A 17,931-nucleotide genomic window follows, 5' to 3' on the forward strand; every position below is an offset into this window, starting at 1 on the left:
CTGTCTCTGTATATATACATCAGGCTGGCCTCATGCTCGTGGAAATCCATCTTGCTTCTTCTTCCTGAGTGCTGGGATTAAAGGTGTGCATCACCATGCATGTCCAGGCTTTTCTTACTTCGTGTGTGTGTGTGTGTGTGTGTGTGTGTGTGTGTGTGTGAGAGAGAGAGAGAGAGAGAGAGAGAGAGAAATATTCGTGTGTCTTCTGGGGGGGGGGGTACCTGCTCATCCCAGAGGTTGATGTTAATTAGGGCTGCTCAGCAAGCCCCAGGGGACCTTCCGGCATTGCCCGGCAGATAGGGTTAAAGAAGCCCCCCTGGGCTTGTTGGCTTTCTCCTGGGTGCTGCAGATCTGAACTCAGGTCTCAGGCTTGAGCAATGCACACTGTGTCACTGGGCCCCAGCCCCGCCTGTCTCGTTCACTAGTGGCTTTCCAACTCCAGCTTTGACCCACCAATACTTACAACTGTGAATCTCATGGCTTAGTTTACATGACTTTCTTTATGACAGGTGGATATATCACAGCTATTTCTCATATCCTAATGCGTTCATACATTGAAACTGTGAAACAAAACTAGGTCCAGAAAAATGTACATTCTCATCAAACTAAGAGCTGTGACTTTAGCTAGGCTCAGGTCTCAACCTGCTGCTCTCTGAACCAATACACACACTAAGACTCTGCAAAAACCAAACTTAAATTAATGCCTTTTAAGCAGAATGTGTGTTCAAGTTTATGGAGAAAAACTAAAATAAACACCACCACCAAAAACCCCACCCTCGGTTGCAAACTCTTATTGTGTGCATACATAGTATTTAGTAATGAAAAATAACACCCCTAAAAAAAAGAATGCTACCTTTTCCACAACATTTTATTTTAAATAAAACTTCAAGTACTTTTACATAGGTACAAAAGAACTCTGATCTATGTGCCTCCAACAGGCCACAACACACAGTAGATAAAACACAGTGGGTACAAATGTCTTTTAAATTTATTTCTGAGGCAAGGCAGATGGGAGGGAAGTGTCTCTATGAAAAAATACTGTGTGTGTAGGAAATCGTCACGATTTTATTTCACATGGATACAAATGATTATACTTTAATTTAGGCCCTGGTGGCTTAAAATTATATAACAAAATAGAAAAATGGAAAACTCCTATCCCCTACACCCTGTTTGAAAGGCAGGCACTACCAAGATTAGGGAGACGCCACAGTGCTGGTAGAGGATAATTTCGGTACAGACTGTACAGTTGTGATTACCTTCAGACTCAGATAAAACGCTACAGTTCTTCTAAGGCATAAACAATAATGTCTCCAAACAATATATACACATAATACATATTAAAACAAGACTCAATATAAACAATAATGAACAATATATACACGTCAATTTTCCACTGGCTTGAAATACAATTTAACTACACAAGTGATGCGCAACATATATATATTTATATATAAATGTACTTGTGACTCTACAGTAAAGGTTATTTTTGGTGCTTTCAGAGCACATCAGTGTAAACAGTTTAACTTGGCTTTGTTTTATATTTTAAAACATTCCTTGTTGTATTTTCAAGATTTAAAGCAATTTTCTAGTTCTTCCTTTTCACAGAAAACGAAGATTCTGGATGTGGTTTTTAATCATAAATAATTCATAAAATTAAATACATTCACTAAAAAATAAACTACAAAGTAAAAAAATGAAAAATAGATATTTATTGAAGGGGAAGGAGAACCATTGCCCGCGTTAGAGCTCTGGCGGTGGCTGTTCAGTGCGGTGTGACAGTCTGGTTGTATTGCACTCTAACACCCTCCTCGGGGAGTTCTTTGGGTGCGCTTCCCTGGTCTACCTCAGTTAGCTGACGAATCACACGGACCAGTGACCAATGGTCTCGGCTGCAGGCGTGAAGCCTCTAGGACTGGTCTCATTTTGCTCATCCTTCTTAAGTGTGTGTGTGTGTGTGTGTGTGTGTGTATGTACACACATGTACATACGTACATACACACACCAGTTTTAAGGAAAAAAGTTAATATGTATGTGCCTCGCACGTCTGTGTGAATGAAGTTCACATCGCTGGTCTTGTTTGTCCTTGTTCGAAAGGGAAAAAAAAGAGAAAAAGGAGATTACAACTTCAGCTCACTTTGAAAGTATCTGTCCACTTTTTTTCAAAGTATTTTCGCATACTGTGGCCAGCTCTGCCTATGTCCGAGTCATCTTCATTAAATGTTTCACAGTTGTCAAAAACAAGCCTGACGTCTAGAGCAAAGGTCTCAAAGTTGGGGTACCTGAAAGGAAACACACTGTTACGGAAGCTTTCACGGCTGTGGACTTGGACACAGAGAGAAATGAAGCTAAACTAGGCGAGGAGAGCTAACACGGATGGCTGCGCTTGAACAGGTTCCACTCCTCCCACGTAACTCCTCCCACTAACTCCTCCCATATAACGCCTCCCACTAACTCCTCCCACGGAAGCAACACCTGACCACATTCATTACACTCTGGGCCATGCTGGATTAAAGACACTCAGCATAAAAAACCAAGTGCTCTCTTGGTCAGAAAACTAGGTACTTTCCAGGATAGGCATGGAACCACATAACTGTGATCCCAGCGTTTGGTTGGTGGAGAAGGGGAAAGGCGAGTGAATGAGTCTGAGGCCAGCACTGGCTACAGAGTAAGACCTCATCTTGAAGCAACAATAACAACAAAAACAAACGTTTTTCAACTGCCCCGTGTTTCCCACATCCCATTAACTACCTGAGTTCTTACAGTTCTGCTGGAGGTCTCTATAGCTCCGCTACTTTCCTAACTCCAATCCTATTCCTTAGGCATCTGTTACCTTCAGCTTCCACCAAGAGAGTGGAAGTATTTCTTACACACCGGAAGAGTTATGCTTCCACATTCTCTACACACACTTCATATGTCACCGTGTTACACCTCCATCGTTGATTCTATTTGCTGAATAGAAATGGATTACTTACTGTCCATTGTTTAGTTTTTCTCGAATTGTAGAGAAATCCATGGGCTTCTTAATAACCTTCCTATAGCCGGGGACAAGCTTCAAGTTCACGGGGAGCAGAAAAGGCCAGGCGTCCTCATGCGCCTCCATCTCAGTCAGGATCATACTGAAGAACACAACGTCGGGAATTGGTACCCAAACACAACCCACAGCCACAGAGACAAGAGAAAAGACAGGAAGATACCTGCAGAGAGACAGGTCCTTGCACTCATCTTTTTTGGGCTTCTTAATGGAAGTGGCACTTTCTGCTTTAGACAAGTTGAGGGAAGTGTTTTCCTCCATTTTCCTCTTTTTGAGATCTTTGCTTCCTTTTTTGAGTGAGCTGCTTGTGGAAGCGGAGTCTTCGTCCTCAGTGTCCCCGGCCATGTTTCCTTTTTTGCTTTTCTTGGATTCATTTGTCTTTTTTCCTTTGACGTGAATTTTTTTAATTTTTATACTCTGACCGCTTGCCTTTAATTAAAAAAAAAGTAAGTGGGATATAAGAAAGCAGCTGCTTACAGATGTTCTATCACTTCCGGTCTTAAATGTTTGCCAGGGCCAATAAGAGACACTAACGCTGCTCTAGAAGAGAGGTAATTGTTTTACAGAGATCTGGGAATTTCTTCTCCTGTAAGAGTTATGCCCAGTAAAACATGAAAGAAGCTGTCTTAAGAAGACTGGAGATGCAGCTCCACCTTTGGAACTTATAGCCTGACCAAGTGAGGTACACCGGAACGCTGAGGGGGAACACACACGAACTCAAGAAAGTGATCAAATCTACAAAAAATTATTTTCTAGATAAAGAATAAAATGTATTTGCAATGAGAAGAGTTTTACAAGTGGTTCACAGTGCAGAAAGACAGGGGGAAATGCATATTTTTAAGGAAAATGTTGCAGTAGCCTACAATACCCTCTATCGTACATGACATTAGAAATGTTGGGTTAAGATCTCGGGGTTGTTCTGTTTTCTCTTCTGTAAAATACCAAGAGCCATGAATCTGCTGGGCCACTCCAGCATGGTTTTACTCACTGAGAGAGGCAAGGACCAAATGTGGGACTCGACCACTCTAATAATGGGTGACTGATCTATTAAGTCATAAGGGAGAGTCAGTGACCACAGCTCAAGGCCCCGAGTAGAACAGAGGAACACGGGAGGGGCGAAAGGAATAACTTGGGAAGGCAAGTTTAGAGCCATGCTTGTGAACAGGAGGAAGAGACCAGCAGCAGTGGAGTAGGAAGTTGGAAGAGTGTGAGGAATGCCCTCCAGTCAGGTCTTCAATACAGACTGATCTCCACCCACTTCCTCTTCCTTACCAGTTAGTTCGGAAGCTAACTTCTGTTCCTTCCTCTTGGACTTTGTTATAGTGCTAAGGACTGAACTCAGGGCCTTGAAAATGATACAAAAGCACTGTACAGCTTGGCTAAAGTCTTAACCCTTCCTTAATTGAGACAGGGTCTATTTGTGTGGCTCCAAGTTCGTGTTCCTGTCAATGGCAGAGTACTGGGTGTGGCATCACACCCTAGCCATTTTTTCCTAAGTTATTGTATATAAACATGTTTCTATTGCTCTCTTAATTTGCTTCACAGGTTCCTATTTTAAATGTGACTTAAAAATGACTAAAAATACAGGTGTTCATTACCACCTGACCTAGACATTCCCCTACAGGCCATGTATCCAAGATGCAGCTGTTCGAAAGACTGGTACGTGAACATTGAGAGTCATCTCCAGTATCTGGATGAAGGCAGAAAAAACTCAGATGCTCATTAGCTGATGAATGAACAAATAGAATATAGTAACTCTATATAACAGCATATTTTCCAGTTCTAGAAAGAAGTGCTGAACTCTGCTGGAACATGAACTTTTAAGGTATTGTAGTTAGGAAAAGAAGGCAGACACATTGTATTTCTGTCAAAAGGCTTCTGGATATTGAGAAAATGCTCTGGGATTGAAGATGAACTTTGTGAATGTATTAAAAATTAATAGACTGTTTTAAAAAGTGAATTTTATAAAATGTGATCTATATCTTTAAACAAAACAAGCCACAAAACTCTGGTCATTTAAGTTACGTAGTTTCCCACTGTTCTTACCTTAGCAATGCAGGCTGGGCAAAACCAGTCCCCATCAGGAATAGTTGTAATCTTGGGCCTGTGGCAGTAGGTATGGCAACCTTTGTCACAGCCGTCACAGAGTAGAAGCAATTCTTCATTGTCTCCCTTTCGACAGATCTGGCAGTACTAAAATACACAGAAACCACTAAGATCAGTCCTCTGCTGTGAATACGAGCTACTGGGATGTTAAACAAACCACGACTCCTCATTCATGTTAGTAATGAACATTCCATTTGCTAACAAATATAAAATAGCCACACACATCTATGTATCTCTCGTTACACAGATATGGACCACATGACGGGGCGAGCAATCTTTTGTGGTAAATGCGCATCTCAGATACACTGCATAAAACAAAGCTAAAGGTTGAATGCTTTCACACACTTCAGAAGCATGTACACATCAACATGACGTCAGAGCACACGAAGCAATGAGGAGCTTTAGTGCATGGGACTTTTAATGTTTCAGCTTTGCTTATCTTATTGTCCTTACGATATTCTGAGAAAGAAATAAGAAAGTAATTTTATTCTGAGAGAGAAATGACAGAATGGTTTTAATATCAGAACTCAGAAATCTGTATTAGTGTAATTATATATACTAATAAGATATTCCTAGATTATATATTAACAATCTATGCTGTATATCTGACTAAGCACTGAGTCTGAGACAGGAAACGTTGAAAACCAACCAGAGTCAATTTCTGCCACAAATAAAGAAAATGCATCTCATAAAGTTATCTCCAAGAAAAAAAAACAGAATAAAATAATTTACAGACAAACTTGTTTTCTATAACTAAAAATAATTTTTTCTTTTTTATTGAAAAATGTGTAAGACCATTCATTACTTTGGTATGAATAGAGAAGTTTCAGAATGAGAAAGGAAAAGTTACACAGTCCTGGGAGAATGGCAAACATTGCTACTGTCTGAGGTCAGGTCAGTTTAGTCATGATACAGGTGCCCTGCAATCAGGATTGAGATGGCTTTCTCTGTGTGGCCCTGACTGTCCTGGCATATGCTCTGTAGACCAGGCTAGCCACAAACTCACAGAGATCCTGTCTCTGCCTCCTGACTAATGGGATTAAAGCCCACTGCCCAGCAAGGGTAAAAAATACTTAACTAGGAATTAGTTTATATTAAAGTTAGATATTTATAATCACAACAACTCAACATGGCTTCATTTAAGTTCCAACACATTATATGCTAGCCTGGAAACTCTAAAATAATCTTATATAACTCAGTGTGTGTCCAAAGGTATTGCTTAAAACTAATCAAAATGGGAGGCACATGCTGTTCCAGAGAACAAATATAAAATCTAGTAAATGCATCCTATCTGTGTCTTAGTAAAATAGTCGTGTATGTAAGGGGCAGGAGCAGTAGAGTTTAATAACCCCAAAGTAACTTCCTGTTGGGTGGGCTTTCTGAATCCCACACCGCTGAACTTAAGAGGCATTCCACCAAATCTATTTTTCAACTGTTTATTCAGAAATAACATGTATAAGGTTAGATTTAAGTCCACAATATTAAAAATTGTATTATGAACATAATTTTCTGTTTACTGGAAAAACACCAGAAATACTACAAAGTCTACTTGGCATCTCACGCCCAATTTAAAAATATTAAATCTTTTCAGAGAAAATGTTAATTATAAAACTTCTGGCACTTTTGAAAAAAAAACTCACAATTATGATGTGAGAGCATTTATATTAATATCTGTTTTAACTCCTTTACTACAAAAGCAAAAAAAAAAAAAAAAAAAAAAAATGTGGCAGAGAATTACCTAGAAACAAACTGGCAGTTTCCTCTCTCCTGGTAAGCTGAGACTGTTTTTAAGGACACTGAGCACTTTAATATGTTGTTTAAATTTATTGTGAGGACAATTATGGGTATTGACACTTAAAAAAAGCCTTCTTAATCTGTCAGCAGTAAACCACTTCATATCACCCACTACATCACCACCACCACCACCACCACCACCACCATCACCATCACCACCACCACCATCATCACCACCATTACCACCACCACCACCACCACCACCACCACCAACCACCATTACCACCACCATTACCACCACCACCACCACCACCACCACCACCACCACCACCATTACCATGGCCTCCATCACCATCATGGGCTTGGATGGAACCCAAGACAGTATGCACCAAGACAGTGTGCACACTAGGCAACTGCTATACTGCTGCATGCCCTCAGATGCAAACAATGTGGTAATGAATATTTTTAAATGACTCTTGTGATAAAGTTATATTAAATGGTGATACATATGTATTACTAATGTGGGAAGCCTTATGAATTTCAAACCGAGGGGTGCAGGTGTGGTGGTGCCTGGCTCTCATTTTAATTCTTGGGCAGCAGAGGCAGGAGAACTTCGAAATCAAGGCCAGCCTGGGCTACACAGCAAGCCTGAAACAATGAAAGACATGCTCATGGGTTTCTTTGTTTAGGTTTGTAACAAAACTGACCGTTATCATGATGTCAGAGGAGGGTGAAAAATTGTGTAATTTTAATGTCAACACAATTGTTTTTATTCACTGTAGTTCAGATTTCAACAAACACACTTGCCCAAAGAGATTGTTAAATCTGCTTTAGTAAAACTTTTAGGAGAATTATATTTCTAATTGTTTTTGGAGTAAATGCATTTTTACTGTTAAATATTTTTATGTTTATATTAAAAATTTGTTCTCAGAAGAGCTGCACAGTGCTTTCAGGTCTATGGTAAATTTAATGAGTTAAACAGGCCTTAAATTTGGACACACTGTAAAACAGTACAGATTCAAATTTCACACATCCTAGGAAAGAATGAAAAACTACAAGACACAAACTTTACTTGAATAAACTGCATACAAGGCCTGAGCAGTTTGAGCACCAGGGTACAACTGAGCAGAGGAATGCTGGGATATGGAAGAGATGCAGAATATGGAAAGGGATGCTAGGGTATGGAATGGATATTGGGATATGGAAGTGATGCTGGGATATGGAAGGGAGGCTGGGGTATGGGAAGGGATGCTGGGGTATGGGAAGGGATGCTGGGGTATGGGAAGGGATGCTGAGGTATGGGAAGGGATGCTGGGGTATGGGAAGGGATGGTGGGGTATGGGAAGGGATGCTGGGGTATGGAAGGGATGGTGGGGTATGGGAAGGGATGCTGGGGTATGGGAAGGGATGCTGGGGTATGGGAAGGGATGCTAGGGTATGGGAAGGGATGCTGCGGTATGGGAAGGGATGCTGGGGTATGGAAGGGATGCTAGGGTTGGAATCTCTTCCTTTCTTAGGAATGACTATTTCAATAAAGGAATTTTCAACTTTAGATCTTCATAAAAATAAATCTCAAATACTTGAATTTTAAAGCTGGTCTTTAATTCAAAAGCAAATATTAAAGTAATTCATAAAACGTCTATACATTAATAAGTATTTCTATGTATGGGGCATAAACAGGTAATAAATAGCAAACTTTCTAGATGATTTAAAACAACTGTTTGTTTGAGAGTAAGTGACCTATAGCTGTTATTTTAAATATCTGGAGTTATGATGCCTGGTACAAAATGGATGCTTGGTGTCCAATGACCAACTGGGGTATACAAAGATAAAAAAACATTTTTATTTTAGTGATCCAGAGAAAAAGTTCTGCAGTTTATGCCCACCTCATCTGAGCTATGTACTGAGTTCTCTGACTGGGGTAGAGAAGTAAAGCAGTGATGGAGCAAAGATGGCAGTGGACAGAAGCTCACAGGAGAGGACAGCCGTCAGAACATCTACACTAACAACCACTGTGCTGATGGAGGGCACAGCATGAGGCAACGTGTTAGGATTATAAACAAGTATTAAAAGAAGACGAAAACAAAATCTGAGCAAAGAGAAGACAACACATTTGGCAGGTTGCTACAAAAAGCTCAAGGTAAGGGAAAAATAAGATTATACGCTATTTAAGAATTAGACATATTTCCAAGTATAGTATACATCATTGTAACAGTAGAGTAATACATAGTTAATTAAGAGAGATCTGGAGGTTGGGAAGAAACAACACAGAGGAATCAGTCACAGTATTTCTTAAATAAGAACACTTACAACTTTCATAATTGACTTTTCCCATGCTATTGACCTCTGTAACTGCTGGATGCACAGGGCTACCTGTGCAGCGCTGCGAGCTTCTGCTAACGCCCTTCTCCAGACCCTGAGCCCTGGAGCAATATCCTCTTCAATTCTGCATTGAGATATAGAGAAATTGAGTAGGTCATGGCCGCATTTAGGGTCACTGAATGTGAAACAATCATCACACTGAAAGCCAAGCAATGACAAAAACATGTAACAGCCAATAAGTATAAAGTTTAAGCAACTAAATCTGATGTAGTGCACAGACTGGCTACGTGCCTTGAAGCTTAGTCACAACCAGATAAATGTCAGATCACTTTGCAGGATTATCAATGCACATAACAACAACAACAACAAAAAAGTTTTTACAAAGCACCATGCAAATAGCATGATCCACATGGATCACAGACATACAAGAAGATACATAGATAACAGGCAATAGAAAATAGGCTCCAATTAGCAAAGAAGCACAATAATTTGTCAAGTTAATCTCAATAACCTACCCGTCACCATCACCACTAACGGATGGTGCAGGAGCAGGGACAGTAACTGTGCCCACATTATCCAGTTTGATCTGAATGGTGGTACTTAAGGGGCTCTTCAGATACCTTCTCTCAATGTTCCGCTCCAAATCAGCCAGCCTGGTTACAGCTATATCTAGGGGGTTGTCACTCTTCCGTGCCAGTGCATGAGCACTGCTTTCTTCATCACCAGTAAGTTCTCCATCATCCTTGAACAACTTAGTAAATGACTTATGTTCAAAATATACCAAGTCCTCCCTTTCTGATGCAGGCTCTGGACACATCCAACCCTATACATCAAGAAAATAATGTCATTACAGTTTCTTCTGACAACGTCAGATGGGTGAGTTACCTTTACTTAAAATTCAGCAGCGACCACCAGTAGATCTCAAGGATCTTTACTAAAAAGGTTTACCTTGTGCTAGGTTAAAACAGGAACAAAAAAAAAAAAAAAAAAAAGAAAGAAAGAAAGAAAGAAAAAAAGAAAAGGAAAAAGAAAAAGAGACAAGTGTCTGAAAATTAGCACTGGTTACATTAGACATTAGAGGTGACATTCAGCAAAGGCCTGCAAAGGGTCAGACCGACAGTTCACTGATGCTATGCATACACGGTGAAGGAATGTGGTGGTGGCCTGGGAACTTTCTCTTGGTTTCTGACCGCATGTCTTCCACTGCTCCCATACCCACCACTTCTGTTTTGCTCTCCACTTTGACATATGCAACTGCCTGCCCATGAAGTCCTCCCCTGTCCTCGCCTAGTAAGTGCACTTGCTCTGTGGCACTCATGTCACAAAAGCATTCCCTGAAGAAGATCCTTCCCTCAACTCCTGCAGGGGTGATGTCCTCCTGCTAAAGGTTCCCCTGGGATCCAAAATGGCTGCACAGCCTTGCCAAGGCTGTACCTTCTCAACAACATGATGATTTCATTCACAACCTTCTTCCCCTAAATCTAATGAGGAGGGCTGGGGCCATGGGAGCCTTTATTTGTTTATTTTCAGCATTCACTATATATATGCATTGATTGAATAAATGAATAGGCTTATAACCAAGCTTGTTCATAATGACCCTTTGTCTGCAGTTCAAAGATTACCCGGCTTTAGCAAGTTCCCAGTTGCTGACATTCAAGCACCTTAATGTACAGTTCTTCTCACGTCCTGCTCAGACATCCACACTGTGCTCATCCGGTGCCTGCCTTGCTCCTCTCTGAACATGGTAAGTTTTCAGTTCCCAGTGCTGTGTGCATGTTCCTACCTCCTGCAATATTCACCTGGGTTCTGCCACTCATTTTACATGTCTCAACTCTTCAGGCTTTGCCTGATCTCTTCCAAATACACAGCAGAAACCAGTCCACTCCCAAAATTCACACACAAAACGATATTTCTTTATGGTTAGTTACTGGACTGCACCCGTGTGCCCACACCTTACCTTTCTACTACAAGGCAAGCTTTCTGGGAACTAAAAACACATTTAATCCAATTATGTAGCATGTATTGTCTGATAAAGACCAGCTAATGTGCCAAAGTATTATTAAAGAACAGTGAATTCCTTGCAAATTCAATCTCTTTAGAAACTATTAATTTAATCTCTGTGTTAGGAGCAGATCTCCTCCTCTATCGCAACAGAATATTTATGTCTAGAAAAGAAAGGAGTGTGAGGAGCCATGCTCGGTGCTGTGCAGAGTAGAGACGGAAGGGGTCCTGAGTTTGTGGACTGCAAGCATGAGGCCCGGCAGAGAAAGACTTGGGACACACAGGAATGCCTTATATAACAGTATAACAAATAACAAATCCTCCCCACAGTCTAAAAGGGAAGCAACACTGCTAAATAACAGAAACCTTGTAAATATAGTGTATTTTGATTCCTGCAAGGTCCTTGGAAGACCACACGCTGCAAGTGCCTGTGAAAATAGCTGAAGGTCAAGTGTCACTTTAGAAAAGACCCTTTGGGCCAGTGTTCAAAGGCCCTCCCTTTGATTTAGCTGTTTAAAAATGTATGAATAATTTAGTTGATTGCTTCAAATCTGTCAGATTTAAAACTAGAAAGAAAACTTAATGCTTTGGGTGACAGTCTGGAAAGTACACTCAGATGAAGCTAATAATAATAACAAAGATGAATGCAAATTTTAGCTTTGTTATTTATCTCAGTGATGAAATGTGTGAAGGAGGTTCAGTGATGTTTTTGCTATGGTTCATACTCAGTACAAGCTGAGGGAGGGACGGAAAGACTACCAGCAGTTAAATACGTGGTAATGGAGACATAAAGTCAGACTAAGGACAGAAAATCCCAGGCGAGCCTGTGCACATCTCCACACAGAGTGAAAAGTTGAGAGGGGCTGCAGACCCCAAGCTTTTCAGGAGACACCAGAACGCATGGTGAAGGGAAGACAGAGAGGACAGGAGAGCTGACTATGATGGGAGTAACAGGGCTTTAGCATACTCCACAACCAAAACTAGGGTCAGACTTTCCTACAACGCACAAGAAACATCAACATTATTAAAAATGCAAATGCAGATATTATAGGCCAACATCACGGTTTAATGTACCAACACACACACACACACACACACACACACACACACACACAAGTCTTCAATAAATATTAAAACATTTCATTATTATTTTTCATCACTTAAAGACAATTCAAGACTAATAAAATTATAATTCAGTTCTCAGAATATTACAGCACCATTCACAAACTAGCTTAATAACAACAGGATCATAAGACACTCCACTTAAACAGCAAATCCCACTCGTTTTAGCTGCCAAGAATTCTAAAATGTTTTAACCATAACACTGGCATGAAAGCCAGCGATGTGTAGGACCAGGCCATCCAGTGTGACTGTTCCAGGCCAAATTCTATAAACACGGGGCCTGCTTTCCCAACTCCTGGTCAGTTAACACTGGCAAATTAAAATAAGGTGAAGGAAAATTAAAACCACATGAACAACAAGTAGTAACCGAGAGAGGGCAGAATCAGCGTGTGGAAAGCTGAGAGATGCACTGGGAAGAGAGGGAACTACATTCAGTAGCCAGGAAAACCCTCTGACAGTTCCTGGGCCCACAGCCTGATAACTGGTGTTCACGCTAGTAATATTGTGTCACCAGGACAATTTAAATTACACTCATTATTCTCAATTTAAGGAGGCAGTGAAAGGAAGAAACTAACAGATCCAACAAACATGTTTAAAAGAATTATGGCACCAAATGGAATAATTTTCACTTCTCCAGAAAATGGACTTGTGTGGAAGAGTCCCTTTGTTGAAGATGCCAGATGGATGAAGCCTGTGGACAGTGTGAGGACGAGGAGGAGAGGTGCAGTTTACAGCAAGACAGTTTGAGGAGGTGACACATTTGCTACTGATTATGTTTGGGGCAAAAAAGGGAGATCGTACTAGCTCTGGAAAATGACAGAACGGGGAGACCTTCAGAACTAACTATGGAACAAACTGCAAATGATTGGGCAGGACAGGATAAAGGAGAAACAGCAAGTGAAGTAACATAAGGCTTCTTTGCTTAGCAACACGCAGATACTTACCTACTGCAACAACCTTACCACTGCCCTCTTTTTAAACCTAAGCACCACATGTGCAGGAAAAGCCTACCTTCGCTCTCTCCGCTCTGACCGCAGCTGTGACATGCCCCATTCCCTCCGCTTACACAGATGTTCAGGGTGTGTCTGCTTTGTTAGAACACAAATCCTAACATGTCTGTATTGTCTTTGAATTTAAACTGTACAAGGTAAAATTGTGACCTTTAACAGCCCTAAATAAGGGGACTTTAGGTCTTCCAGGAAATACTACAGCAGGACTCTGGTAAGATTTACAGGGAAGATTCTATCTCACAAGGTGAAAACAAAAGAAACTCCAGACCAGGAAAAATTTCTGTGAGTGCCACTGAGGAGACAATGGACTGCAGGAAACCACAGCTCAAAGGCGTACTCTGCATACATTCTTTGCACTTAAATGACGACTGGAGGATTATTTCTATTGAGCCTGTCTCCTTACCTGTAAGTCAGGAGAAATCCACTCAGGACTGAGAATTAAATGAAATAATGTAAAATATCTAGTAAATAACAAGTTTCTACTACACACATAATAAAAATTGATTACCTTCCATTATCCTACCACAGACTTTATGCCACACCAGCTTTACCTTCACTTGCAAGCTTGCTGATGCGACCCTGCGTTCTAGGTCCTCTACTTGCTGGAGAATGCTCAGGTCCAGCTCCATGGCTTGCTCTTCTACTGACCAGTTTTCCACGATATCGCGGGTTACCTGGTTTTCTTCACTTTCGTTTAATTCAATAATAGCGACTGCATTCGAAAAGAAGTCAGTTATTAAACTTATTTTTCTAACCCACAGACAAAAGGATTTCTTCCTCTAAATGAGAAAATGCTAGGGATCCTACGTATATCAAGTTTTTAAGGTATACAAATGTACTTGTGCACATGCAGGGAGCTCACCGCTAAGTAAGAAATCGTCTAAGACACATAAGATAGTATGTGGATAGGCGCTAAAAGTGATAAGTAGTAAGATCAGAAAAGCAATTCGCCACCGTTAAGCAACATTTAAGTACTAGTGTGTGTGTAGTGGAGAGATTCCTCAGTGGCAAAAAGTATGAACTGTTTATCCAGGGCTGGGATTGGATTCCCAAGCTTGGGGAAATCCAATACCACTAGCCTATGCATAGACACCCACAGCAAGAATTAAAAATAATTTGAAAATAAAAAAGTAAAGATATATTAAAACATTTGAGGGTAAAACGATGAATTTTCATAATAAATTAGGAGGGTAGGAATCTCTTGGGCACATACCGTCCTTGTTCTTGACACAGGCTTGGGTAATGTAATCCAAATGCTTCTGTATTTGCTTTTGCAATGCCTTCTCCCTTATCCCGCGGAGATGCAGCACTTTCAGCAATGTCTTCAGGTCCTCTGGGTCTATGATTCTCCACCAACCGAACTGCATTTCTACGTCAAAACAGCATATGCATGGCTTACATGATTCTGAGTAGAAAGTAGTGGCATAAAGCGAATCCCGCCATTTGTTAGCCACACAAATTCAGCAGAGACACAACTGTCACCATGAGATACAGCAAGAGAGTACAGGCCGTCGTGTGGTACCCACCTTCTGGAATAGGCTTTGGACTAGGAAAATCTGCTGGTTTTGCTACTTCAACAGCCGCTGGTGGGGCTGTGGAGGCCTTTTCGGCTGGAGGAACCGGAGACTCACTTTTACTTGAAGCAACACTGGAAGTCAAGAATGAACTACTACCGTTCCCTTCTGGCAGTCCCAACCCTGAGCCGAGACCAGGCAGGGGTGGTGTGAACGGGACACTGGAAGCAAGCACACCAGGAGACCACCCACAGAATTGAAGTCCTATCACAGACACACCACTTTTCACCTGTGAAGCAAAACATTTCAATCTTAGATCAGGGTTCCGAGGGTAAGGGCACCTGATGCTAGGCCTGATGAAAAGAAACAACTCCTGCAAATTACCCTCTAACACAGAGTAATAAAACATTTTTATAAGTTACATAATAATAAAAGCATTTAAAAATCAGAGTACCAATTAATCTAAAGAGTTGGAGGAACGTTTAGAAATTATTTTTCAAATCCTAAAACTGTATCTATTTACCAGAGAAAACCTAAGTACATTTAGCAACAATGTTAACTTTCATGTTCTATCTGTTCCCAAAGAGTAATTACATGTTAGTTATCCTGCAACTGTAATGAACTGAACATTAAGGTCAACTTAAACACTGGTTAGTTATTAGCAATGCCAATGAAGCTCGGTGGAAGAAATTCTGGCTGCTTCCGATTTCAGCCTCTTAGGATATTTTAACTCTGATGGGAAGGTCTCTGTGAAGATCACTAATGGTTCAATGAGGCGCTGTCACCATGTGCTTTGTCAGCATTGCTAACCTGAAGAGGCGACAGAGCAAACGGGTTCAGTCCGGCGGGGCTCTGAACAGAAGAGGGTCCGAGCAGCGGAGCTGGAGCAGGTGAGGGCGACTTAGATGGTGGCTGAGACTGAGGAGTCACCGAGCTGGCAGACATGTCAGCGTGGGTCAGGGACGTGTCATCACAAGGTGTTTTTGGCAAAAGGCTAAACCACTGCCTGTTCTTCTCAGTCAGTGTTTTTAACAGCTGGTCACTGGGGAGAGGACTGTAGAACTTTCCACAGCTACCAGAGCTCGAGCTAAACAGACTGGTGTCTGTCTTCCCCACGGGGCTCTGTGTGGCTGCTGAGGGAATGCTCCCCAGCGGGTGCTTCCCGCTGTTCTGATGAGACAGTGGGCCCCCGTTTGTACTAACGTTCACTTTTGGGGGGGTCATGACATCTGACTCGGGAGGCATCTTAGCTACCTCCAAAAGCTTGCTTAGCTTGGAGAAAGAGCCAGGTTTCTGGAGAAATAGATTTGTGTTATCTTTCTCTTTTGGCTCGACTTTCTGCTCACAGTGATCTCTAGTAGGACAGTTTAAAGTATCCGCAGATGTCCCAAATACTTCTTCTTTGATCTGAAGACTCTCTGTCTTTTTAAGCTTTTCTTTTTCTTTTGCAATTTCTTCTAGGCCTACAAAAGTGAAAGAACCTATTAAAGTAAGTTACTGCACAACAAACCACAAATAGAGTTTATTATTCACCAAATCATATGTATACATAAGCAAATTCTATATTATATCTCACATGTTTTACTTTCTATGGATTTTTTTCCCCTCATTAGAAACAGTACATATTCACTATAAAAATTAAAATATAGCGGCTGAGTGGGTAAAATGTTGGCTGTGCAAGTATGTGGACATGAGTTTGAATCCCCAGCTCCCACATAAGAGCAGGCAGACATTACCAGGCATGTGTGGAACTCAAGTGTTGGAAGGCAAAGTAGGTAGCTGCTAGGAGTCTACAGCCGAGACAGGCAGCAAGAACAGTGAGCTCCTGACTCAGAGACCCCGGCGGAAGGCAATGAAATAATGAGAGGTAAAGAAAAGACATCCAATGTCCTCCTCTGGCTTCTGCTTTCACATGCATGACACAGACACACATACAACACATAACCCTGTCCTCCAACCACATATATACAAAATCCAACGAAGTTTAAAAAGGTCCAATCATTAAAAACAGCAGAACTCACTAGATCTGCATAACACTTCAAGCAGTTTGTCATGGAACCTCTCAGCATATGAAATCTGAAAAGGGAACCCAATCTAGACTAGCTGTTTAAATTAATTGGGATCAGGTATTTGGAAATATCAATAAATATAACTATATCATAGATTTTTACATTTACGTGATTCTAAATGGATAATATCCTGGCTACTCTGCGAGAGACCAAGCAGAGTACAAATGCCCACTATTAACAATGTATGATATCTATTTTCATTTTTATGGTGTGCATTTTCATGTGAAGATTTTTTTTCAGATCTATTTTCTTGGGAAAATTCTTTAAAATATGCAACTTAAGCAGTATATATACTCTTAACAGTTCTTGAAGCATACTGTCAAACTTTTCCCTAGAAAGTTTGGATCAACTGTACACCAAATACACTCACATCAGAGTAGCTATTTTTCGACATTCTTAACAAAATTCTATGCTATCAATATTTTTTTTGTCTTTGCCAATGCCTAGGAGGTAAAAAACTAACCTGGATAACATCTAATTACCAGTGAACTAAATATTCTTTTATGGTCTATTATTTTTTCTATGATCCAAAGGTGGTTTTTAAGAACTCATAAAACAATAAATCTAATAATTTATTCTATCAAAAAAGTAACAGACTTTCAGGTTCAAATGTTCAGTCATGAAAAGTGCACAGTAAACCTACCCCCCAACCTTACTTCTCAGAAGCAGTCATGTTTAATTTAGAAGTTACAGACGTCATTTAGCATCTGGCTTCTGGTGCTCATCATTTCTCATACTTGTTTCTCATTTGAACGGCTTCTTTAGAGACACACCTGCTTACGTTCATTTTACATTGTATGTAAGCATGTGTATGTACATATATGTGCATGTGTGTACTACTTATGGCTTGTAGTACTGTATAAATAGACTCCTGTAAACTCCCGTGCAATGTAGGATAAAAGCCAAGTCCTTACTAAGGCCTCAGCATGTACAAGATCTGACAGAAAAGCCCTCCAACCTCCACACCATTGGCCTTTCTGCCCCTCAATGTGCACAGGCTGTGCTTCAGGGCCCTTGTCCTT

The 17,931-nt window shown here is 40.8% G+C and overlaps 1 protein-coding gene across 7 annotated transcripts in view; it reads right to left on the minus strand.

Moving 5' to 3' along the window:
* Positions 1–871: 871 nt before the first annotated feature.
* The window catches only part of BAZ2B (bromodomain adjacent to zinc finger domain 2B), a 207,854-nt gene continuing 190,794 nt past the window's right edge, over positions 872–17,931 (minus strand). For 3 of the 7 annotated variants that reach the window (XM_080927903.1, XM_080927902.1, XM_080927906.1), the window contains 10 exons: positions 15,651–16,303; positions 14,853–15,129; positions 14,540–14,695; positions 13,878–14,038; positions 9,709–10,016; positions 9,182–9,317; positions 5,078–5,224; positions 3,195–3,460; positions 2,973–3,116; positions 872–2,279 (listed from right to left, as the gene is read on the minus strand). In XM_080927903.1, the coding sequence (XP_080784029.1) occupies positions 2,126–2,279; positions 2,973–3,116; positions 3,195–3,460; positions 5,078–5,224; positions 9,182–9,317; positions 9,709–10,016; positions 13,878–14,038; positions 14,540–14,695; positions 14,853–15,129; positions 15,651–16,303 (2,402 nt within the window). In that variant the 3' untranslated portion in view covers positions 872–2,125. Of the gene's footprint in view, positions 2,280–2,972; positions 3,461–5,077; positions 5,225–9,181; positions 9,318–9,708; positions 10,017–13,877; positions 14,039–14,539; positions 14,696–14,852; positions 15,130–15,650; positions 16,304–17,931 lie in introns of those variants that run through there. The other 4 variants (XM_080927904.1, XM_080927901.1, XM_080927900.1 and 1 more) reach the window with 2 other exon arrangements.

Source organism: Micromys minutus, assembly GCF_963924665.1.
Source record: "Micromys minutus genome assembly, chromosome: 13".
Taxonomy (NCBI): domain Eukaryota; kingdom Metazoa; phylum Chordata; class Mammalia; order Rodentia; family Muridae; genus Micromys; species Micromys minutus.